The sequence below is a fragment of the Zootoca vivipara genome, chromosome 2 (assembly GCF_965207765.1).
Source record: "Zootoca vivipara chromosome 2, rZooViv2.hap1.1, whole genome shotgun sequence".
NCBI classification, from domain to species: Eukaryota; Metazoa; Chordata; class Lepidosauria; order Squamata; family Lacertidae; genus Zootoca; species Zootoca vivipara.
Window position 1 is genome coordinate 34,073,002 of NC_142584.1, and position 26,379 is coordinate 34,099,380.

Here is a 26,379-nt window from a genome sequence, read left to right on the forward strand (position 1 = left end):
AACAGCTGGTAGTATGAAATGTTTGCATTATATCCACATATGTCATAAACTAAGAGTGGGGGTCCTGTGACCCTCCAGAAGTTGGTGAACTCCAACTTTCCTCTGCCTCAACCAGCCAGTCATGGATGATAGGAGTTGTAGCCCAACATCTGGACGGCCACAGGTTCCCCACCCCTTCCATAAACAGTCAAAATTTAAGATTTCTCAATAGGCGGTGAGGTGATCTGTAACTGCATTGGAATTGCTGAAAATAGGCAGGAGGGGGGCTGATATCTCTTGCTTGCCTGGATGTCCAGTTAACTCAAAGCAGAGATGAAATGCAGCAAGGAGAAGATGGGAGTGGATCCAAGCGAGTGGACAAGAAGCTGCTGCACAGAGGTTAGAGGAGCAAGACAGATATTTGTGACTGAGCAGAAGATACAGAGAGTTTAGAAGGGATGTGTGATTTCAAACGTTTCTGAAGATTGGTTAATGAGAAATATTATGAAGCATTACTTGAGTGCATGTTATATATTTTCCCCGTGACAGCCTTCTATTATGAGAACTGAAGATTTGAAAGGAATACCTGAAGTCAGCCAAGCATGAAGCAAGGTTAAATGTTGCTTTATGATTTCCTATGTGGGCTACAAATAACTATGAAGAAAATTAATGTTGTTATTGTAACAGTGAATATTTTAAGATTATCCACATTACGGCTACGTCAGAACAAACCTTAAAATTATACACATGTAACCTAACATGAAGCCAAAGTCCATTGAGAAGGCAACATTGTCTCATGGCTTTTAGGACACACTTATAGCTTCTGAACACTGTAGCAAGGATGCAGCTCTGATAAAACATAGTAAATCAATCTACCAATAGGATCTGCCTATCTCAGTACAAGTAGATTCAAGCACAGTATGTTTCAATGTCCACTCAGAATGGGGTATCAAGGAAGCAAAATCACCACAATTATTTAAGCCAAAATATACTTCAAGTTGTACGGACTCAGAAGGAGCTGATCAGCAATCATCACTTGGTCCATTCAAGATATACAAGCATCAGGCTGTGAAGATTTTGGTTAAAGGAATGCACTCTTCCCATGAATTGTCTTGTCTATTTATGGAGACCCACCTTCCATTTTGAGAGTTGTATTCCTTTTGTACACCATTTTTAGATACATATGATTTCACAAGGTTGCATCCAACTAAGTTCTAATAAGAGTAGACCCATTGAAATTGACAGACATGGGTTTAGTCATTTCAGCAGGTTAACTCTCAGTAGAACTTAGCTGACAACCACTGTCTCAATTAATTAGTCCTAGCTGTTGTCTGTAGGAAAGCTTTACAATTACAAGCTGCTTCTTGCTAACTTGGTTTCAAGACTTTTAGTTTATTACATTTGTATTCTAACCTCTCAGGGAAGCATGCATGGGCAATGTTCTCTACTAGAGTATGGTAAGCAGAGATCAGCAGGATTGAAACAGGCAACATTTGGTACAGAAACAGCGTGTGACTACTGCTTAATAAGCTAGCAACACAGCTTTATTTTAGTGTTTCTGAAGAATTAAGTCTCATTTCTACACTGCTCGCACATACTTTCTAGGTGAATGTGCTCCTGTGACCAGAGAACAGAACAAAGTCTTCCCATCTAAATGACCACTATGTTCTGAATGGGAGAAAGGCAATTCTGAGTTAAAGGTTAACTATTTAATTGAGAATCTGAACAGGTTATCTTCATGCAATGAATTTTCCAGCATAAATCCTTACCTGTTGGGGTCTGAGTTTTACTGGGGTGGTGATGTCCACCTACTCCTGGCTGTGGAGGAGGACTTGCTCCTGCTTGTCCAGTACCTTGTGCTGGGCTCGTGCTGATCAGAGTTCCAGTAGGCAGAGGCTGGCCTCTTTTTAAGAGCTGCTTCTGTTCTTGTTGGCGGAAGCGTGGAGGCACCTCACGAGGCAGGTATCGGGATGCAGCTGGCTGCTGCCCATTGGCAGATGCACGCTTGCCATTGCTATTGTTAGTAATAGTGCTGGTGGAAGTACTGGTACTGGTACCGGCAGGTTGGGGCTGGCTTAAACTGGTCTTAATAGGTTCTGGCACTGTTGAAAATGAAATATTAAGAACACATTTATTGGGCGAAAGAATTAAACAACATTCTTTTTAAAACACAGCTTCATTGAAAGTAGATCTCAGTCCACCTTTGTACACTTGTTTTAAATAGAAACTAAGTAGTTTCCCCCAAAGTATGTGTTATGGAAAACCAACACATGGTACATTTAAATGCAATCATTTTTCTGAAAAAAAAATTATTGGCAACATTGACTGATTATGAAGTATGAAGGGATCCTAATTGACGTGCATTTAAATAATTTTAGAAGCAGGTCCCTAATCAATTATCATGTTGTTCCCTAATCATGGCTCCACAACTAAAAAGGCCCTGTCTCATATGCCCACCTGCTTTCTGCATATGAAGGAATGCAAAACAAGGCTTCAAATGCTGATTTAAGTGGAAGGCCAAGCACATCTAGGATGAGCCAGATTATTGAGAGATTTAGAAGTCAAAACCAGTACTTTGCATTGGACCTGGAAACAAATCAATAACCATCACAAATGAAATAATATATGTCCCGTATTATATGCATTTTGAACCAACTGAGGTTTCTGAGCCATCACACAGAATACCTTATGTTACAATGGCTTAGAAAAACTTCATACAGCATAGTAACAGTTCATGCAGATAAAAGTCAGCAAATCATAGTTTGGTATAGTTTACACACTAGGTCACAAATGTTCAGGCAGGCCTAGGTACCATGTTGTTAGAATAATCTCAATATCTTCTTAACAAATCACAATGAAGACTCAATTTGTGCCTTCTCATAAATGTCAAACTTCACCTCTTATCTTGTAAATTGGCTGCTGTTACATAGGTACAAAAAGAGATGCCATTCCTTCATACCCTGCTTCTCTGAACAATTACAGAATAAAAATGAGCTTAAGTATTCTACAACATTCACAGCAGCCCTTGTGTTTTACATTCTTTTCAACTTCATTTGCAAAGCTCAAAGTCAATGTGCTGCACTACATATACAGTACATTTAACACAGCCCAGGAATGTATACTCTGGGAATACAGATGAAATACTGACTTTGTTTAAACCTCTGCAGCCGCTCAAAAGTAGAAACATTTCCTGGGTTTTTAATTGGAATGAAACCAGAGCTAGATCCCCATTGTAGTAACATTATCCAAGAACAATGAAGTATCAAACAGAGAAATGCTTGTACTGTATTAATCTCCACCCCCCCCCCCATTACCTGCTAAGGTCAATATCTAGAGATAGAGGAAATCACAAAGTAATTGATAGAAAAGTATAACATGACTTTTTATCCACAACTGTACCATTAACCAGCTGATGCAGCAGTATTTGCTGCCAGAGTCAGGCTCCTGGAAAATTTTAAGCAATGTGATCCTATTAAAGCAGAATGTGTGTGGGTGTTTACTAAAAGGACTTTGGGGAGGAAATTAGCTAGTTTTACTACATTAATTACATTGCCAAATACAAATGTTTTGTACCATTTAAATACAGACATCTTACTACATCTTCACAGAATTTTCTATTTCCTACCTAATCTGATCTATTAGAAATCAGTTTCTTTTTTAAAGTTCAGCTAAGAACGTTACCCAGAGATAGTAGTCCAAAATGTTAGTGCAAATTTGATGTGCAACTTTGCTCTGTTGCCATCTCACCTTTTCTACAACACTTCTTTTCCCCCCATTTCTAATTTCCAATATGCTCATCCTGTACCACAGGGGTGGAGAACCTGTGGCCCTCCAGATGTTGCTGGAATACAATTCCTACCATCCCTGACCACTAGGCATGCTGACTAGGGCTAACAGGAGTTGGAGTCGAGCTGGAATAGCTCAGTCGGTAGAGCATGAGACTCTTGATCTCAGGGTCATGGGTTGAAGACCCACAATGGGCAAAAAAGATTACTGCAGTGTAGCAGGTTGGACTAGATGACCCAACTCTACAGTCCAACTCTATAATTCTATAAAATATGGAGGGACACAGATTCCCCACTACTGTTGCACAGGAAACCATAATATGATGGAGATAAGTGTGTGCTGTTGACAGCCAGGCTCTCAAGCTGCAAATTCTAATAGTTTCCATTTTGTGGTCCCAAAAGCCCACCTGGCTTAACTAGCTTAAGTCCTTTGGGGGTTGCACTGTCAGTATCTGTCAGCCAGGCACGGAAGGAGCTGCCCTTTCATGTGCATGCATGTGTGTATACATACAAACACACCAAGCCAAAGTTTTTTTTTCATATTAATATATGTTTTGTCAAAATCTCTCACATTCTGACAGGATAGTCTGCATTTGGGAATTTCAGATTTCCCAGTGTTTCCAGTGTACACCCTTCTGGCTTTAATAAAATCAGAAAGGGAGACCAACATGATAAGATTGCGTTGAAAGTGAAATGCTGACATGGTGGCTTAAACCACAATCCAAAAAAATCTATCCATTCTTTAGGACTGCACCCCTATGTGCACCTCCCCGAGAGTAAGTCCCACTGAACTCAGTGAAGCTTACACAAGAGTAGACATGCCTACAACTGCACTATAGAATACTCTTTAAGCATTTGAATGAACTTCTCACATTTAAGAACTGCATATGGAAGACTGCACTATTTTCTCCTTCATTCAACCATTCGCCACATAATGAACACATCCAGTTGTTCTACAACTATTATGCATTAAACCATTACATTACCATTGTAAGCTCCCAGGCTTTTACTCCCCAATTACTCCAAACAAAAATAAACCTTTCCCTTGTACAATTTCTCAGGTTACAACCTTCTCTTTGGTGAAAGCCATTTGTTCACAGGAGACAGCACTTCTTTAGGCTTTGAAACATAAGACATTGCATGTATCCATTTCACACTCAGTGAAAGGCTAGTGTTTATACAGGAAAGATATTAGAAAATGTAGGTCTCTATGCAGGGTTTTCAGACAGGAAACCAAAATTGTAGCAGGACTAATTCAGAGGTGAATCATCATGCTAAATCTTTGTTGTCTGGCTTTTCTTATGCAGACCTATTCACTTATTTATATCAGCCACGTGTGCACATCCCAGTCATGATGTGTGCCTCAGACCTGCCCTCCAGATTTCTATCAAACATGTCACAAATGCTAATCTTGCCTGAAGTAATGAGGCCAAACTCACTTGGTCTGTGCCTGATTCTCTGGCACAGAGCAATTGGGAGTCTAGCAGGGAGGGGGTGCTAGTGACACAATGCAACTGGCAGCCCACATGAGTTATCAGAATGGCTGAAAGAGCACAGAGTGCTAGTCAAATAAAAATATGGCCTTGGGAAATCCACCAATTCCGAGCACTGATCTAAGGCAGACTTTGCAGAAGCTGCTGTTTGATTGTCCTACAAGAGAAAATCTAGAAGCACTACTATGGTTAAGTAGAAAAGCACAATGACAATTGAGAAAAGCCAATGGACTCCACAAAGAACCTAGATATTGTAAGGAATAAAAGCAATAATATTTTTTATTTGTACAGTGACAGCCTCAAAACAAATCAAAACAAAAAATACACAACAGAAAGGAAGATTAAATAGCAAATGGATTTGGAGGATAATATTAGAAGCTAAATGTTCCTTTTTAAATTAAGACAAAACTGAAGAATAAACAATTTGGCTTCTCATGAACACTGTGCACATACCGTGTTTCCCACATTTTAAGACACCGTCTTATATTTATTTTACCCAAGAAAATAAGCCTATGGCTTATTTTCGGGGGGGTGTCTTTTTAATTTTTTTTTAACTGTAATTACGGCAGCCAGCGTTGCTGCTGCTGGGTTCCGGAGGCAGCCTGCAGGGTCGGTGCCCAGCTGCGCCGGTGCTGGACACTGGAGAGAGCAGGAGACTGAGCAGCCACTGCGGCATCGCGCTGCCAGAGACTCGCAGCCACTGAGGAGCTTGCGGCGCCGGGGCTTGCGGGCGGCTCTCGCCTTTCCGCCCTTTCTCCTGCTCCCGGGGGAGACGTGGCTTCTATTCCCCATTGCCAAGGAAACAGCCCGGGGGAGAGACGCCAGAGCTGAGGCGCCCCCCGCCCGCGGATCCCACGTGCCGCCGAAAACGGCAATGCTTAGGGCCCCCCACTCCTCGCCCGAAGTGGAGTAAGGCCCCCCGAGCAGTCCAGGGCTTGCTTCCGAATGCGCAGGGACAGGACTGCGCTGTTAAACTCTTTGCAAACTCCTTGCCCAAAAGAAAGCTGTCCTGCAGAGTGCCGGATCGAGGAGCCGGTCTGCAGAGTCAGCGCCCAGCAGCGCGGCGCTGGATTGAGGAGGCGGTGCTTCGTGCGGAGCTGCTGGGCGCCGACCCGGCAGGCCGCTTCCTCGATCTGGCGGCCTCCCGGGTTGGCGCCCAGCAGCGCCGCGCGGAGCACCGCCGGTCTGTAGAGTCAGCGCCCAGCAGCGCGGCGCTGGATTGAGGAGGCGGTGCTTCGTGCGGAGCTGCTGGGCGCCGACCCGGCAGGCCGCTTCCTCGATCCGGTGCTCCGCGCGGCGCTGCTGGGCGCCCACCCGGGAGGCCGCCGGATCGAGGAAGCGGCCTGCCGGGTCGGCGCCCAGCAGCTCCGCACGAAGCACCGCCTCCTCAATCCAGCGCCGCGCTGCTGGGCGCTGACTCTGCAGACCGGCTCCTCGATCCGGCACTCTGCAGGACAGCTTTCTTTTGGGCAAGGAGTTTGCAAAGAGTTTAACAGCGCAGTCCTGTCCCTGCGCATTCGGAAGCAAGCCCTGGACCGCTCGGGGGGCCTTACTCCACTTTGGGCGAGGAGTGGGGGGCCCTAAGCATTGCCGTTTTCGGCGGCACGTGGGATCCGCGGGCGGGGGGCGCCTCAGCTCTGGCGTCTCTCCCCCGGGCTGTTTCCTTGGCAATGGGGAATAGAAGCCACGTCTCCCCCGGGAGCAGGAGAAAGGGCGGCAAGGCGAGAGCCGCCTGCAAGCCCCGGCGCCGCAAGCTCCTCAGTGGCTGCGAGTCTCTGGCAGCGCAATGCCACAGTGGCTGCTCAGTCTCCTCTCTCCCATGCCCAGCGCTGCTGGGAGCCGACCCTGCAGGCATGGCTTATTTTCGGGGTATGTCTTATATTTTACAAAGGCTTTAAAATCCTGCCATGGCTTATATTATGACTCCGTCTTAAAAAGGGGGAAACACGGTAGCTCCCAATAGTTTTTAAAAAGCAGAAAATGAAAGAGGCAGTCTTAAAAACTATTCAAGACAACCACTCCTCTGTTAATTCTCATTCAAAGGGCCAGTTTGGACATTATGCTAAACAATTATATGGCTTGAAGATATGACCCCCCGAGTCCAGCAGTGATCAGGACCCCAAATTAGACGTTACAATGTCACTGGCTAAGGTTCCTCGATCTGAGCCTAGTGTTGATGGTCAGAAGACTACTGCACCCAAGGCCGGCAGGCAAAAACCTGCAGAGCCAGTTCTCTCAGTTTCAGGATCCCAAGAGCCAGGACTGTGGTGGTTACTTTTTGCCAGATCTGAGGAAATAAATGCTTCCCACACCACCTCACCAGTCCACAGCACAGACAGCACACAAGGAAGGAGGCCATGAGGTGCAAGATATTTAGGTCAGAACTTGGCCCCTTTCAGAGACTCCAGTTTTCCAAAAGCAGATGGAACCTATGGGAAGGGGCTTAGAGGCAGAAGTTCCAAAGGCTTCAGTTCACTTCTAAGCCTTCCTGAAGCAAGTTGTCCACTAGGAAGTTTCCTTGGTACCGTAACAACAGACTCACCCTGTCCTGTGGGCTCCATCACGGGATCAGGACAAGATGGGACATATTGCTAAAACTCATGCTCACTTACACCCCATCCTCCTGTCTGGGGCAGCTGAAAGGAGAAAGGAGAAGAAGTATTTGCTTCCAGTTTCAAACGAACCAAAGTTCCTTATTACTTGTGAACTTGAGGGAATTCTAGTTAGTGAAGAAGCCAGGATCATATACAAAGGGTTCATCCTGGCTTGTTTAAATTAATCATAGTTTTAACCAGGGCTTTTTTTCAAACAAAACTCAGTTCCGGCACCTCTCAGGTGGATGCCATTGCCATTATAAGAGAACAATGAAGGCATTCATGATGAGTTCCAGCACCTCTTTTTCTAGAAAAATAGCAGTGGTTTAAACTACCGTAGCCATAGTTTCAATAATGACAGAACAGGGGAGGTGGGAGTACACAAATCTGAGGCTCATTTGCTTAATCCAAACAATAGTTTAGTCTTATGTTCAAAAAGGCACTGCACCTGCCTTTTAGACATGCTTCTCTATAAAGTAGATATGTGCCACTTCAAATACAGCTTAAACCACATTCAACACTTGCTTGATGATGTTATGTGCTGATGGGCTTTTGCAGCAAAAGTCCTTCTGCTTTGCAAAATATCTGATATGCCTTCAAAGTATTTTGTTTTGCTTAAATACATTTAGCCGCTTGGTGGTAGACTCCGCTATTGCAGGTGACCTTTAAGGAATACACTTACAATGTATAGTACGAATTAAATTGACTGCAGTCCCTCAGGAAATGAATTTCAACCCAGTCTTGTAAAGGAGTATTGCTGCTTGGAAGGACAGGGCTTCTACTCATGAGATTCTGCACAGCCTGTAGTGAATTGCATTCTGCACCAAGTAAGGGAGGACTTCCAATTTCCATAAGCTATTCTGCTTTTTAGAGGTCTAAACTGGTTAGTACTTACGGTACCTGTACCCAAAATTTCAATCTCTCTTTTGATGAGCTGCCTAGCTGTGCTTGTGGAGGGGAGGAGTTAAACCAGTAGTTGCTATAGTACTTTAGTTGCCTTTTTGCATAGGGCTTAGGAAATAAACACCAACAAGAAACCTTTTGAAGTAGCTATTTCAATTCCACTTAGAAACATGGTTTGATACAACAGGGGGCTTGAGGAAGGGGCCCCACCAACTCAGCTCTCTGGAAATAACCTCTCCCACCCCACCACCCCAATGATTCTTGCAAGATGCTATTTAGTTTACCAAGGTCATCATTAGGCATTAGCTATGTGAATGTACTGGGGGGGGGGTGTACTCTCCAAAACATTGCCCAGATTTGGGAGGGGTGGGACTTTCTCTCCTGGATTATATGCATTTGGTAAAAGATTTTTTGTTTTTGTTTTTTAAGATAGTAACCTTTTCCTTGCATAGGTTCAAATTAGATAATATTACAAGTTTACAATGTCTGCTTAGAAATCAAACTCAAATTAGCTCAGTTTTTTCTTGCCTGGTTGGTGGAAGTCTGCCAATGCTGAAGGTATTTATATTGTAGGATTCAACAAACAAAGAAGAAAGAGATTGTGTCCATCTGTTTGAGCGAGTCTCCTCCCACAAGACTTGCAAAGTAGCTCACTTGTTGAGTCTTAGGCCCAAATGAGCAGCAAAGGACAACCCCAAAAAGGTCAAATGAAAATTGTGACAACCCCAATGTCACAGAAAGCACTCTAACACTACCAGTGTGACAACTGAAAGAGAAATGAGCAGGAACATGGACAGTAGGGATTTGGCATGTGCCAAAAATCTAGCCTAGCTTTAGAGATATTCCAAATGATCTAAGCTATACACAGGTACAAAAACCCTACGTGTGATTGCAAAGAGAGACCATGAAAAAGAAAGATGAGAAACATGCCAGTTGCTCTTTACTAATTTTCTTAATATAGCCTCAGTTAATTGCAAAGTGGTAAAATGAATAAGAGTAGTAACACAAGTGTTCCTTGTTTATTTCTGCAAGTGATCTATAAATTGTGTTTCACTGGCCCAACAATAGTGCCATTGACACTTCAATTAAGAGCCTTTATTATTAAGACTTGAAGGATTCAATGTTATACAGGCAACACTAACACATCAGATCTCTACATGTGTATCCAACTCTATGGAAAGGAACATGTTTCTTTTTCAACCAAAGGGTAATAGACTGTCTTTAACAGTGTAATAATTATAACTTTGCCATATGAAACCGAAGCTAACAAGTTGGGATGGAAAGGAATTCAGTGTCAATACATCTTTTAAACCTGGCTCTTCTGAAACACTGATAGCAGTTGAACTTGTGTTTTTTTCTGTGCTACTTTGCTTCTGGTGTGCTATTGCAAAGACGTATTTGATGGAGAAGCAAATACCAAAAAGGTTTCTAACCTATTAAACAATGAGATATGTAATAAACAAAAATCCTACATTTCATCCTTAAGACTAGATTGTGCCATTTCTTTAAGAGCCTCTTAAAGGGCATGAGCAGTAGAGTTTTAAAATATGCAAATGTATTTAAATATAATCAATCAGTTAAAAGCTATAAAATGATTTTAAAAACTAATCAGTTGACAGCACTAGTTAGAAATAAGAAGGTAATCAGCCTACTAACTTAGAATTAATGTCCTCAAAATATTTATGAGAGCTGATATTTTTCAATAAACTATAAATGGGTTCTGAATGTATCCTCACAAAAAACCAGCCCGCTTTCAAGTTCATTAAAAGGCAGGGAACCACTTAAGAATAATAAAGTCTTTCTACCAAAAAACAAGGCTCACTTGATTATAGAATTTCGAAGAGAGGCATTCAGCTACATCACCAAGATAAAGTAAAACCTTACACATCACAAATGGCTTGCTTCCAAATGACCTGCTGCTTTGGGTATCAAGCATTTCAATGATTTGCATAAGGTATTTTAAAGCAACAAAGCACCAAGTTGTAACACATACTAAAATAAAATCCTTTACATGCAATTTTATAACAGCCCTCACCACCAGCTAAGTAGCTGTGGAGATTTCCTACAGCATTGTGGGAAAGTGCCTGCTGCTTTGAGTGAATGCATTAGCTTTGCTAAAGCTTTCTTGACTGTAGCAGATCCAGTGACTGACTCATAAACTGTCAATTGTTAGAGAGCACCTTTCTTGATCTAAATGGTACATTTTGGAAGGGAGAGCTTTCTTCTGAATGCACAAACACTCTTACACATATATCTAGCAAACTTTATAGAATGATACAACACGGCATGGCAGCGGCTGTGGTCAGTGGAGGCTGACTGGAACACTAGAATGCTGTGCACCACACAGTTAATCAGCCCCAAGGGCCAATCTGCCAATCTACAAAAAGATCTTGCCAGTTACACAAGAGGCTGCCTGTCTACCCTTTCACCTGAAGGTAATATATTGCCGTTGCTGTTGTCATTTAAACAGCTCCTTGAGATACAGAAAAGAAATCTAGTCTAGTGTCATCATGAGGCCATTGAGAACATCAGCCCACTTTTGAGCACTGCATTGTTCATTTCTAAATGATAGGATTTCATGCACTATTTTGGTTTCTAAACAACATTCAAAAACTGTTTATTTTCAAAATAAACAGAGCAGGGGCTAACTCTGATACAAAGAGAGCTCAAACGTGGATTTTAAGAGACAAAACCAATACTACCTTGTGTTTTTAAGATAGATATCTATTTGTAATACAGCACAAAAGCTTTCCACATTCTAAACAAATTGCTTGCTGCTAATAATCACACCATACTTAATGGTATCTAACTTCCTAATCCAATTTTAGAGAAACAAATCCAATAATTACTTACATATGCTTTTTAATGATTACAATCTCAGAGGAAGCCCAACTCTACACAAAAGCATTAAGAAATTGTATATGGATTTTATTAATGCAATGAATGGGATCAGTCACCCAGATTTTAATTACTACAAAAGCTTTTAAGCACATTTCTACAACAGAAGGAAGGAATGCATACAGAAGTGACAAAAACTGCTTATTCCCCATAGTGTTGATTTCTCACTGTTTTAGACTTCCAGTATCATGAGATCAAATTCTGTACTATGCTCTCTTCCACTCCTAAAATAAAGGAACCCAACCCCCTCCAAGAACACACAAAATCCCCTTGCATTTCTTCATCGGCAGGAGGAAAGAGAGGTGCAACACAAGAGAGTATTCTGGAATAGGAACAGTTAAACCCAGCAATGCATTCTTGGCCACTGCTGTGACAGGATTTATTTACAGCTTCCATTAAACACAGCAGCTCCATTACAAAGTGCTGTATGTGAGAAGAATATTTGATTATACAATGCAAGTGCCGTACTGCATAAAACATATCATGCCAATGTATTTCTCCCCCCCACCCACCCGTAATTGGTTTGGGTCATTGTTTGATGGGTTTATGAATTCATTACAGGAAACAGATGGATCCCATAAATCAGAGCTATTCATCCAGCCAATCAAATGGGCAATTCCCCCCATCCCCTCTACCCCCCCCGGTTCTTAATGAAGCCACTTCCTTCGTGTCCAAAACTGTGTATGGTGTATAGAGAAAGAAGTTGTTAAAGCAACCTCAAAACAGGAACAGGAAACAGGAAACACCCTTTAAATAAAACCAATAAGGTAATCACACCCACAAAGAGGTACCCCTATTGAAGCCAGATACAAAGAAAAGAGCTTACCCAGTTCAGCTGAAACACAGGAACTAAAGTAAGTTCTGTTTTTAAGGGCAAGAAAACAGTTTTATAATGGAAATGCTTATTTTGCCCCCCATTCCACTTTCAGGTGGTGAATTTTTATTCAGAAAATTACTTCCTTTGTCTACTAAACTCTCAGGTTTGACAACAGTGACATCTGCTGGTAAAAGTGAAGGTATCACAAATGTTACATAAGTAATTTTTCATATGTAGGTAGTTCTCTGCTATGTCTGTCTACACACAGAAAATTCCAAATCATGTGTAAAATGAAGTTTTACTCTAAGTGGTGCTTTTAAAAAAATGAACAAGGTTTGTAATTTTTTCTCAACCCTGCTGCTTTAAAGATTTTAGTTACAATCTTCACATCACTTTCTCTAAAATAGCACCACTAAAAGACAATAAGGCTGGTCTGATTTATAGATTCAAGATTAACACCCCAGTCCTAAGCATATAGCATGAAGACAATTCCACTGGTTTCAAAAGGAACTTATTGCCACATAAGAGTGCATAGAGATTTAGAAGATTATATCAACCAAACTCTTTTGTTTAAACACTCCCTGAGATATAGACAGGATACTAAGAGCATTTTGATATAACCATCTAGTTTTGCTTGCTGTTGCTTCTGTACCATATTCTATTAGGATGCTGGGGCAGGGGCAGAGGTGGGGGGAGACCAAACATCCCTGACTTTCCATTTAGATTGTGGCCTTTACAAGTTTTACATTACAAAATTAACCTTACACATGACATAAGGCAAAAAATCCTGGAAAATTTATACTGGCAAATGGACTTTTAAATGCTTTCAAACAAGATTTTACTAAAAAGTACTCTTTGGGGTTTGGTAAATTTACAAAAAGATACTAAATTCATGTATTTACTTATTCATGAGGAATAATTCCAAATGCCACATTTACACATCTGTTTTTAGCCCTTGTGCTCAACTGTGACAAGCTCTTGTACGGGTAAACATTTCCAACGAATTAGTTCAGTTATGCAATTTGCCATTCGCATGTCCACTTGGGGTGAGTAGCATAGCTGCCAAGTTTTCCCTTTTCTCGCGAGGAAGCCTATTCAGCATAAGGGAAAATCCCTGTAAAAAAGGGATAACTTGGCAGCTATGGTGAGTAGAAGTTGCCCCCTGATGAACATTCACGTTTTAACCTGCACCTATAATAATAATAATAATAATAATTTATTATTTATACCCCGCCCATCTGGCCGGGTTCCCCCAGCCACTCTGGGCGGCTTCCAAAAAAAACAGAAATTCTAAAATACAGAAATTCTAAAATACCTACACAGGCCAGAGACAAATATCCTAACAAAGTACTACTGGTGAAGATTTTAGCATAACCCCTCTCTTTCCTACATAAGGATTTGTATGCAGAATGTCTTTCCAGTTCAGTTCCACTCACAGATTCACAGTCTTTTCTATCTGTGGCTCTTAAATCAGAGGGACAACACATCAGTTTAGCCTGTTCTCATCTGAATACCGTTTTAATGGGCCTCAAGGTGTGAAGCATAATTTATTCTGAAAGCGCACACCAAGACATATGATCATCAAATGAAGTTGGTAGATAACTACCCATCCTAAATGGCTATTATAAAACAGTGAAATTTATTTGCCATCTATTCAGCAGCTTTTGATTCAGACAAATTAATTCCTAATTTTTGTGCTAGAGAAGCTGCTTGAAAATATGTCATCCAGAAAGAATTTAAAACCATCAGTGGGATACCAACGTTTTATGAGGAAGCCATGGTAACTTATAGGTTCTACAATGAATGAGTCACAAATCACATTTTTCAGAGGGAGCATTTCATACACTCAGTACAAATTACACATTTTCACTTGAATCTGACTTGCTTATCCTTCCTCAAGCATATAAATACAAGTACACTAAGAATAGCATTTAATGTGTTGCACTTTAATTTTGAGAGCTTCAAACATTTTGCTTTTACGTATACTTTTCTACATTAACAGCCTCTCTTAAAACTGGGCTTTTAAAAACCCATTATTTCTGCATCTCTTCAGGATCCCTGGAGATGCTGCTATCATACCATCTATATTGAATTTTGGTAGAACATATGGAACCAGGGTTGCTATCTGGAAACAGAACTTATCTATTTCTTTCTTTGTTAACTAGCTTAGCTGTCCTGATATTATGTTTCCTATTGCCTCATCAATAACTGTCGTTATGGAAAATGGGTACCTATCCTTAACACAGCCCTTCAGAATGCTGATGTACAGGGACAGACAGATTCTAAACAAAGCACTGAGAGGGCCAGGAAAACTTTGTTATACAGACCAACCCATGTCTGTGTGAGTCAGAAGTTAGTTAGCTCCTTTCCTTGCAATAGTGAATTTGGCAGAGGCCTCCTCTTAAGCACCTCAGATGGTGTCTAGACTACAGTTTGCTCCACTTTGATCTTCCATATCGAATCTTTTATTGCAGAAAAATGAGTGCAGAAACTGGTAAAAATGCAGTGGTGAAAATTAGAGCTGGGGTTCCCCAATACTTAATAAGATGTAAGGCCCACCCACAGGCAAAGGTGAGTCCAGTAGGAGGCGTCATTCTCATCAGTTATGTCTCCTAGCAGCATCTGGCAAACTGCAAAACTAGAAGCTATTCTGACAATTTTGCCCCAAAGCAGGTTAGTAGCATTGGTTTCTTCAGTAAAGGCTGGAAAGCTGCCTTTTTAAGGCAAAGTGAGGCAGCCATTCCCATCCTTCCCACCCTCCTGAACCAGTGTCCCAATGGTAGCAAACCACTGCCAGACAGTGGTTGCCAGGGAAAGGCAGCAATATGGAGCTAGCCTCCCAACACTGCTGTTTCCCCAAATGCTGTGGGGGTGGGGCAGCAGCAAGGTACCCCAGAACAGCTGTGGAAACAAAGTCGGTCCAGTTTTCCCACCATGGTAAGTTGTAATGAAGCTACTGCTGGAGGCCAGCTCCACAGTGCTGTAACATCAACTTTTGTATGTGGAATTGTGGGCTGGAAGTCAACCTCAACCAGTAAATATTCTTATTTCATCTGTAGACATTTTGCTATCTGTGCTAACTCACACAATTAGTTGTCTGCATTCCCCAAGCATCTTCTTTACATGAGTGGGTTACAAGTAAAAAATCATCCAAGGAATTAAACCAAGACCATCACTCCCAACCCTACATTCTATCTATAAGCTGGGTCTAAATAACCCCAGCAAGCTGTAAGAAATTGTGTATCTGAACAGGAGGAAACAAATGCATCACAAAATACTCATTTCAGCTGAAACCTACCAAGCATAATTTTGCTATAGCGGCAGCAAAAAAGGAACAAAAAGTAGTGGTTGAAACTATCACCATAATGGCAACATTTTAAAAAATGTTTCATTTGTAATTTAAAAATAGTAAATGTGATCGGCCCTAGCTCAAGCCAAGTATCATTCCAGTCTTCTGCCGTATCACTTACTGCATCAACTTCCTTGTACTTCAGCAGTCTGTAAGGCGGGGGCATAGGACACCCAAGTGCTGTTGTATTCATTGCCAAGATCAGCATTCTGCTCTGCCATCAGCAGAGCAATCATCTGTATCAGTGGGCATGCAACTGGAATTGAGTTTACTCAAAGAGATATAAAAGGCCAGAGATCTAAGCCAGCAAAAGGTAATGACACAATGGTGGCATCTTTGACACTCCTGTCACAGCACCTCATTCCAGGCCAGCACAACATGATCCTGACATGTAGAATTGGCGGGTTAGAACCAAAGCTGGCCTAGTTCCACATGTATGATGATATCATACAAATATTAAGTCTCAAACTTTTCAGCACCACTTCAGAAGCAACACAATAAGATTAGGCTTCTCAACAGCAAGGTGTCTGGTACATTTTTCAGCCTCGAACTCTACTAAGGGACACATTCCATGGTGAAGCCAAACATGAAGATAGCAATAGGTACTTTGCTATATTTCACTTTTTCTTTTCACATTTTCTTTCTGGTTGTTTCAACAGCAATTATTTGCTTATTTCCAATAGATACACACTTTCTGCTCCGAAAATTACAGGATCATCTTTTTAAATGTTTTGAATTCAAAAGAATAGTGAATTTCCATAGTACCCATGCAAACTCATAATCTCAGGGTTGTGAGTTCAAGCCCCACGTTGGAAAAGAGATTCCTGCATTGCAGAGAGTTGGACTAGATGACGCTTGTGGTCCCTCTACAATTCTATGATTCTATGAAAACAGACTAGGTATGGAGAAAGAGGGGGGCTTTCTGTGAAGAAGTTGGGTTCCAAGATTGCTCCATGTTTACCATCTGCTGTGAGAATCATGTGATTGGAAGGAACCTCAAAGATCATCTAGCCCAGGGATGGGAAACTTTCAGCCCTCCAGAAGTTTTTGAACTCTATTGTTCCATTGGCCAGTCAACATGGCCAATGATCAACCACGATGGAAGTTGTAGTCCACTAAATTCTGGAGGGCCACAGATTCCTCACATCTGATTTACCCCAACTCCATGCCAATCAAGAAATCTACTACTGGAGATTCCCCAATAGGTAGCAGGGTCAGCCTGAGGCATTTTGGCACCTGAGATGGACCACAAAATGGTCCCCACCCCTCTGGCCAAGGAAGAAGGAAATAATGAAGATATCGGGAACAAGCGGGAGGGATCAAATCAACCTTATCCTATGGCTGTACTGGGAAGGTGGGTGCAGATCTCAGGAGACCCTGCCATTTCCTCCATAGAGATGGGAGGAGACTAGCAGTGCCTCCTATTCACTGAGAGGCCGCTGTGGAGGCATCATTGGGAGTGGGGTTGCTGAGGAGAAGACAGATCTGGCCTCCAAGTAGTGTGCTGCAGTTGCTGCTAGCAACATGGCAGTAGCAGTGGGCGATGCATTCCTCAGAGGCTGAATCTGCACTCCCTGTGGATCCTGCTACTCAAGGTGGTCACTTTAGCTTGCCTCATGGACAGGCCAGCCCCAATAGGTAGCCACCCAGCCTCTGATTAGAAACCTCTGTTAGACAAGTGCACCACCTTCCAAGGCAATCAGTTCTACAGTCGTACCTCGGGTTACGACCACCTCGGTTTGCGAACAATTCGGGTTACGAACTGCGCAAACCCGGAAGTGTTTTCGCCGCGTGCGCGTGCGCAGAAGCGGGGGGGGTCGCGTTCGGGTTACGAACTTTTCGGGTTACGAACTGCGATCCGGAACAGATCGTGTTCGTAACCCGAGGTATTACTGTACTGTCAAGAAGCTTGCAATTATCAGGACACTTTTTCCTAATATGTAGTCTAAATCCTCTTTCCTGTAATTTGAACCCATAGGATCAGGTCTTACCTTCTGGAACAATAGAAATGAATTACTCCATTATCTATGTCTCAAATATGACTATCATATGAAGATGACTAACATATCACTTCTTAATTCTCTTTTCTCCAAACTAAACATACCAAATTAGCAAGGAGTTGAGCTGTCATAGATGTGACGGCTATGGGAAAAGGCAAGACTTTATGCAGAGCAATTAAGCAGTGCCTCCACTGCCAAACATGCTCACATATTGAAACCTACCAACAAAACCAAAATACTTAGAGGTTTGCTTTACAGCCCAAACAAAAGCTGAACTTCTCAGGATGCTGAGAATTCTGCACCTTATACACAACTCTGCAATTGTATTGTCTGTGGTAAAGAATACATGGTGTACTATATTAAACATGTTGCGCATCTTTGCACCAAGAAGCAGAAGGTAAGGACATAGGTATGTATTACCTGCTATAATATGGACTATGTTTTAATGTCAGCCAAAGCAATTCAATTTTCAGAGGATTCTGAAGAAATCCGTAAAAAATAACTGGCCTATCACAGGAGATGAAACAGAAAACACACGAAGAAATTGTACAGGGTTCCAGTTCATGAGGACAATGTATGAGGTCTAAACATCAGATTCAGCTACGTTCTGAAATGAATCAGGCTGAATCGGTCAATTTGTGCCCTGCCTCCATCAGGCTGAAGCAGCTACAAATCAAAACAGATCAAGTTGTCCCAAATCAACCTGTGCTGATCTGTTGCTCAGAAAGTCAAACATACCAGCTTCAAACTGTTGCAATTATTAATTACAACACCCTATAAGGAATATGCCAAGGTGGGGAGAGGGGGAGAATGATCTCACACCACCCAACACTCTCCAATCACAGGACTTTCCTTAATAGGAGTTGCAGGACTAGTCTAGAATGCTATCAATCTACCCAACACTCTCCAAGTTCTATCTTTCCAGAAGTGTTTGGTGGAGTGAGATGGCATTTGTTCAGCTTCTGTTTGTTTTCTATTCTTTCCCAATAAATCCCAGCTCCATCCTTAAAAACAAAAAAGTTTGTCTTAGTATCCCACCCCCTCCAAAATTTGGCTCTAGTTTTTAGGTAAGGTTTATTTACAGCTGTATTCAGTTTTCTGTGTCTGTCTTTATTAGTACTTAAGTCTTGTGTGTCTATTGTGAATACATAACACAGTCTAGTACTTTATTATTATAGCAGTGAGCCATACCCTTGAGTTTTTTCTTATTGTTGTTGTTGTTCTTTCCAACTGCTAAGCAATTTAACAGCCTAGTTGTGGGGTAGCTCTTTGCTAAGAAATTATTATTATTTGGCCACCCACATCTTGTGGGCATATTAGCCAAGCTTTTGACTTCAGTATCATCGTCACTATTATTATTTCCCATTACCAATCACAGTGAATACTATTAAATATTTCTATTCTCTACCCCCTCATTCACTCTTGCTGCTGGCAATCTACTCTTGCTGCTGGCAATGAGATGGTCTCTTCTGTAACTCCAAGGAACATTAGTTTCCCCCCATTGCTAACTATCTACCTCTCAAATGACTTCTGTACTTGTATCATTTCTCTATCATTTATGCATATCTTTATCCTGATGCTGCTTGCCTGTGCCTAGAATTCAAGCCTTTTTTATTATTATTTGAAAAAAACCCTCAAATATTTTCAAAGTTTTGATGGAAGTCCCAGGGAAGACCCTGTTGTTTTTTAATCTATTTTTGAAAACAGCTAATTTTAAAGCTAGCTAGTCCTAGAGCTACCCGTCTGAACTTTGGCAGGGATTATCCCATCTGTAGGAACTACCATGTCTCCAACGTTCAGACACCTATGTGAATATATGCATATATTTTTAATATAGCCATTTGGTTTCATGACACTAGTCAATAAGATTTCCAGATTGCAATCTGGATTCCAAACAGGGCTGGAACGGGAACAAATCAGGCGAGATTGGATTTACACCTCAGGGCCACAAATTGGATTGGGGTATCCATGCCCAGCCCTATAACCTATGCATGGTCAGAAGACTTCTCTTTCACAGAGATGCCCCCAATGTGGAAAATGGGGGAGCAGTAGAGCAGGTAGAGCTGAGACCAGTGCATTCAGCTCTACTCTCTATCCATATTATGTTAATACCCATAAAGGATTATATAATTAAATTGTATTAATTTGGAATTAATTGGTATTTGTATAAACTGTATAGTTGGGGTAATCTTGGGTTAATATTGGGAAACTAATAAAAATATTTTTGGGGGAAAAATTATAGACAATAGAATACTCAAATACCGTTATAGCCTGCAGCTCATCTACTAAATAGATAACATGTATTGTTTCATGATGCTTCTGCCCTTTAAAAACTTCAAAATAATATGTTTCTAAATAACTCAGTAGCATTAAGTTATAACATGAGATAAGGAGAGGGAGAGAGAAAATTTTAGAAGATGAAGAAGCGGATAGGCAGGGAATAGATAGGGAACCATAGAAGGAGGGGAAGTATATGAAAAGATGCATTCTTATTATTTCTTTTTTAATGTAATAGTTTATGTATTAATGCTGAAGTGCAACAGACAAGCAAATAAAAAAAATATTTACAGAAAAAATATTTTCTAGATAGGAACATCTTCACATGTGTGTTACCTTTTTTTTTAACATCAAAGAAGAATCTGTTCGTTTTGTTAATGCCCATACTTCTTGCATGTTAGAACATGGTCCAGAACTATAAAATGTTTCCTTTGGCTCACTAATAAGGCCAGCATTCACTGCTGGTTAGTACACTTTTCTTAAAAAACAAAACAAAAAAAAACAACCAAAGACATTCTAGTGCTCAATACTGAAAACTTGGAATGATACAGTATCAGGAGAGCTCTTCATTAATTCAGCTGAAGCCTAACAGAATTTTATGTCTGCAGGGCCATCATACATTAATGACATATATGGGAAGCAGCATTTAAATTATTCAGGAACACTAGGAATGCAGATCCAGCAGTTTTTAGATTTCTCAACTGCTATATATAAAAAAACCCTACCCTCTCCCGCTTGCTCATTCTCTCTCTCTCTCTCTCTCTCTCTCACACACACACACACACACACACAAATTTCTCCAATCAATGAGTTGATGAAAACCAGCAGCACTCCTTTCAATTTGTTGCACACATAACAATGAACCCTTCTGTTTTTCTTGCAGATGTAGCCACTCTTTTACATGACCAGAGAAGCCTTCAAATTTATGTTCGCTAAATCTTCCAGGGCAACTCCAGCTATTATAAACATATAAACAAGTGGCTTCCTCTAAAAACACCAAAGAGACTAGAATCAGGCATAGAGCAAACAGAATCCATATGTCTGTGTTTACAGACTAACAACAATGGTGCCAGTGTGCAGAGCTGGCTTATTCTATTTGTTGTTTTAGTTGGCAGCTCTTGCTTGAGCACCCGTTGCCATGGCAACTCTGTGCACAACTCACAATGCACCCAAACGAACTCAGAGCTAAATTAACTTATTGCATGTCACCAATGAGAAATGACTGTTCAGAGGTAATTTTCTGTACTAATATGTAATAGAGTTAACTCTCTAAATTGAATTAAATTAATTAAATGCCACTCCCAGTAAATCAGATTCTATTACATCAATGTTAAAATAAATTAAATGTTTTATTAAAACCACTAATAATATTATGCTATTACTACATTCATTCAAAATTCTGTACAGTTGATTTTAGACACATGCATGCTTTGCCTAACTTGAATGGTCTGCATTTGATACAGCTCTGCTTACAGCAAATTATGACAAGGAATAGGGCAAAGTTGGTTTCAATCAACTCATCCATGCTATAATACCACTGTTTTAAACATTTTTTTCTCAAGCTTAAGATGTGGACTCCATATTCTCTCTCTCTCTCTCTCTCTCTCTCTCTCTATCTCTCTATCTCTCTATCTCTTTCTCTTTCTCTCTATCTCTCTCACACACATTTTAGAGGGGCAGCTCAGAAAAGATCAAGAACATGTGAAGTAACAACATATAAAGCAAACTTTAAAAAGAATTACAGAAAAAATGTAACACCCTTAGAGGAGGGGGAATTTAAAAAAGGAAATAAAATTAATAAATTTAAAATTCCAATTTGTACAAAATGTTGGCGTTCAAGTTACATATTATCGTTCCACAGAAATACTTTGGAGTCCCTGTGGACAAGGTTCAAAAAGTCATTGGCACGTCTCAGGAATCATTAGGAAACACCAATGAGTATTGTGCAGAGTTACCACACAAGAACTGGAAAAGATACAGAGAAGAGGGGGAAACCCCACACAGCTTGGCATCCTATTATTGAAGAGGGAAACCCTGCGTATCAGAACCATTCTTTATGAACAAGCTAAAAGAGGAATCTTCTGCGAACAGCAGAGGGAGCACACACTATTCTTGTGCCTGTGTTGATCCTGCTGATACTGGTGTTACTCAGAGAGGGCGGGGGAGATGCAATGCTCATTTCATTAAAGGTACAGAAGAGTTAACATTTCAGTAAAGGAGAAATGTTTAACATCTTTGGCCCTTATTTTCTGCATTTCTTCAAAAACTTTAGGAAAGGAGGTATGTCAAATGCTTCCACGTGGAAGGCTTTTTAAGAAGTCATGCCCTCTTCTAGGATGCTCCATTTCCCTGCCTCCCCCCCCCCATTGCCTGCAAGAGGGACTCAGCTAAATATGCTTAATATTCATCAAGCACTTTTTGAGTTCTTTACCCAAACTATTCAGGGAAATACTGTGTTTACATTTATGCACATTCATGATACATCTGTTTAAAAACCTTCTTTTAAAATTGTGCATCTGATATGTACTGGACTATAAGAGACACGCCCAACCTATCAACTGTGGAGATCATACCCTTGTACGAACACACTTCCCTTTAAAATATGAGCCTTTTTTGGCCACTGCATCTCTGTACTGTAAAATACAGCTATTTACAAACATATGTACCCTTCACAACTGACATGGTGAATGTATATTAGTCCTCTGATATCTGTATCTGCGTAGAGAACAATGGAGAGGATGATGTCCTAATTATTAGCATGCACCTTTTAAAATATGCCTGTTATCATGGGGAATATGACTTCACATATGAATCTGAACATACAGAAGGTCTCCCAGATACAGAGACCTTGTATGCCCATGGTGCTCAGGATCAAGGCCAGTGTATTTCTGAAATATGAAATAAACACTCCTGAAAAATGGCAACATGCCTAGAATAATCTTTCCTGTATATCACAATATACAGCAATCTTCTTTCTTCAAATATTGCAACTATGGGATGCAGCTATCAGACGTTGCCCTTTGCATATAGACAAGAATCCCTGAGTACATAGATCTCAGCCTACCCCACTCTACCCCATGCCAAAATAAAAATGAATTTTCTAAAACCATTGTGATTTCTAAAATTTCAACTGTTTGGGCACATCACAGCTGGTGTGGCTTAATAAAGTGCACTAGGCAAAGCACATTAGAGCAGAAAAAGTCTTTTATTGCACAGTGAAGTATACACTGTGGGCGGATAAATAACCATAAAGCAGCAGGAAGCTTGATCACAACTACCTCAACTATTGTTGAGTAGTTGGGCTAAATTTATATTCTAGCCAGCACAGTGCTATTCTGTGAGATTGATTTTCCTGAATGACCTTTTGGCCCGACACAAAACTCGCAAGCCCTCTCAGCAAATCGCTGACGTTTAATGCTTCTTTTCCTTAGAAAAGCAAAGAAACGCAGGCATAGTATTTTGCTTAATTCAATTCATCAAACAAAACAGAGGAAAGGTGGGGAAAGGCAAGGATGTCGTCTATACCAGGATCACCGGAGGATTTGTGAGAGCTGAGTTATTGAATCTACTATTCCTATTCCACCATTAGGGAATCGGGACTAAAGCTTTTAAGCTTTAAATATAACCAGAGGGGGAGGGCAAAAAGTGATTCCCACGTTTTTCAGTCTGTGGGTTTATCTGAATTTTAAACATTTTGCTAAACTCTGATGAGCAATTTTGGAATGGTACCCAACTTGTCACCTCTCCTTAGTGAAGATTTATACTACATCCAGTGTATTCCTTCCTTAGTAGCAAGAAAAAGTAAGATTCATCGAAGGAGAAGAGGGAACACTACAACAGAGTTGCTATCTCTGGGTTTTTTTGTTCCTTATATTACTTTGTAAGTAGCCTGTACGTTGAGGGTGTTCTAAAATGAATAACATTCTCTGCAAAGACCATCACTCTGCAAAGACCATCAGGAAACCCAAGGGGCAGTAAACTCAACAGACTTTCCATGGATCAAACAAAACTAGAACTTTCTTTTATTTGTACTTCACAACCTGAACTAATTAAAAGGGTGAGAAAAGTTGCTTATCTATAACTAGTTGTTCTTCATGTGCTGTGAAATGGACACATGGGTTTTCAGTCCCCACAGAGCAACTTAGAGAATGTTCTAGACAATGGGTAGGTGTTCTTTCCTTCCATTTTGCACATGTCTAAAGAGGTGTGGTGAGTGCTGGCCTCTTTGCTTGCTTCATAACCACACTGAGAGTTTACGACCTAAAGCACGGATGAGGAACACGCTGCCTTCAAAATGTTGTTTGCATCCAACTTCCAACAGACCCAGGCAACATGGCAGGGATAGTGGGAGTTTCAGTAAAATAGCATCTGGAGGGCCACAGGTTCCTCACTCCTAATTTGGGTTGTATGACAACATTTGGGTTATTGCTCTATGTAGTCATAAGAAACCTGCTTTTGTTCTTCATAATAACTCTCCATGGCACAAACTAGCATACCTGGAGAAAGTTGCTGGTGTTGTCAGGCAAACAAGGCTATTCAGAATACTGGTATCAATAGTAGTACTGGAGTGCACTCCCCTTTCTGGGATGATAACCCCTCTGAGAAAGTAAATGAATTTGGCCATGGCTACTATAGAATGTCATCTAACATCACATAGAAGAGATTGTCCCAACAACTCATGATAATGTGACAGCGAAAATGATCAAGCAGGAAAGTCATTTGTTGGGTCTCCAGAGCAAAGAAAGAGGTTAACTATCTGTGGAAAGCAGATAGATACCATAAACATCTCTGTGAATCCCTAACATATTCCATGTTTTTTTGGATTGGAATTTTAATACACTTTGGAAGCAAATCTTGGCTAAAAAGCAAGGCATAAATATGAATGAATGAATAAAATTTTAAAAAATGCATATGCTTTATATCTCATCAACCAACAGGGAACTATATATCTGCATGACTAATCATGTCAGAAAATGCAGACTGCAGTAATCAACACATGAATCCTAAGAATTGTAGCAGATAAAGATGACACATTTAGCTCCTTTGAACCTTTTGTGTGTCTAGTTGGACACATGCAAGTTCCTTTCATATTAACACTAAACTTGTGTACACTGCAGACAAACATCAAAGAATGGCTCTCACCAGTGTCACTTGATTGGTCATTGTTGGAGACAGAATGCTGAACTGGATATAACTTTAGTGTTATCCAGCAATGCTATGGTATTTGTGTAGGAAGTAAATCTTTCTTGAAACAGCTCTCACTTATGCACTGGAACAGTAACATCAAAAGCAGAAAATCTTTTCCAAAGAACCTTCTATTGCAAGACGGTACATATATTTATTTTGGATAGTTTGTACATTCTATGCCATGAATGAAAACATTTAGCCAAATGAGGCCCCTGTGTAATATTTAATTGGCAGCATGCCACATACACCCACATACAGGAAGAAGGTTTTTCTGCTTAACCAGTCACTCCTTCCTGAGACTACAGGAGACAATGTGGCTAAGTAAGCAGTAGTTGGTGTTATTTTACACCAAACTATACCTAACAGGATATACGATTCTGCTTTCTTTCAAAACACAGTATGAAATTTAACTGTTTTCTGTTGTTGTTTTTCATTAGAGAGAGAAAAATGCAGCAGGGGTCCCTATTGAAAAAGATAAAAGTATTTTTTGAGAAGAACCAAGAATCAATCAGAATTTTCTATCAGGTTAGGAGAACAAAGGTATCCAAGCTAACTGGGATCTCTCAGGATGACTTCTGCTGCTGGCCCCATCATCTTCCTAAAAGTCCCATCAATTAAAGAAAACTGGGCAGGGCTGGGAAAAGATTCAGAGACAGAGCCACTATCATGGTTATCAAGTTGTAATTTCCTGATGGAGTCACCCAGAATGCCATGTTCCTGAAACTTTGCCATCAAGGGACAACAGGTTTGCTGAAGTGAATGAAACAAAGCAGGAGGACTGGATACTGGAACTACTATTTGTTCCAGCTAAACAAACAGCTTACTGTTCCAGATGGAGAGAGAGAAATATTTTGATGTTGATTATCCATTGGTCAATGGAGGCTAAGAAGTCACCCTGGTACAGATTTATCATAACGCCTCACTTGATCAGCCTGAACATCTTCAGAAACTTTTTGATTCATTCCTGTTTATGAATAGTATTTCTCCTCCCACTTTCTTTGTAATGATGAAGCAAAAAGATGCATGACAGTGATAGTGAGTGGCACTTTCCCAAATTACTTGACATGGAGCAGCGGGAAAGAATCATTCCATTGTCT

At 40.8% G+C, this 26,379-nt stretch overlaps 1 protein-coding gene across 15 annotated transcripts in view; it reads right to left on the reverse strand.

Annotated features, from left to right (window-relative positions):
* TNRC6C (trinucleotide repeat containing adaptor 6C) overlaps positions 1–26,379 on the reverse strand; it is a 416,076-nt gene that overhangs the window by 59,316 nt on the left and 330,381 nt on the right. For 14 of the 15 annotated variants that reach the window (XM_088661614.1, XM_088661603.1, XM_088661613.1 and 11 more), the window contains one exon: positions 1,749–2,081. In XM_088661614.1, the coding sequence (XP_088517740.1) occupies positions 1,749–2,081 (333 nt within the window). Of the gene's footprint in view, positions 1–1,748; positions 2,082–7,799; positions 7,894–26,379 lie in introns of all 15 variants that reach the window. The other variant, XM_088661612.1, reaches the window with a different exon arrangement.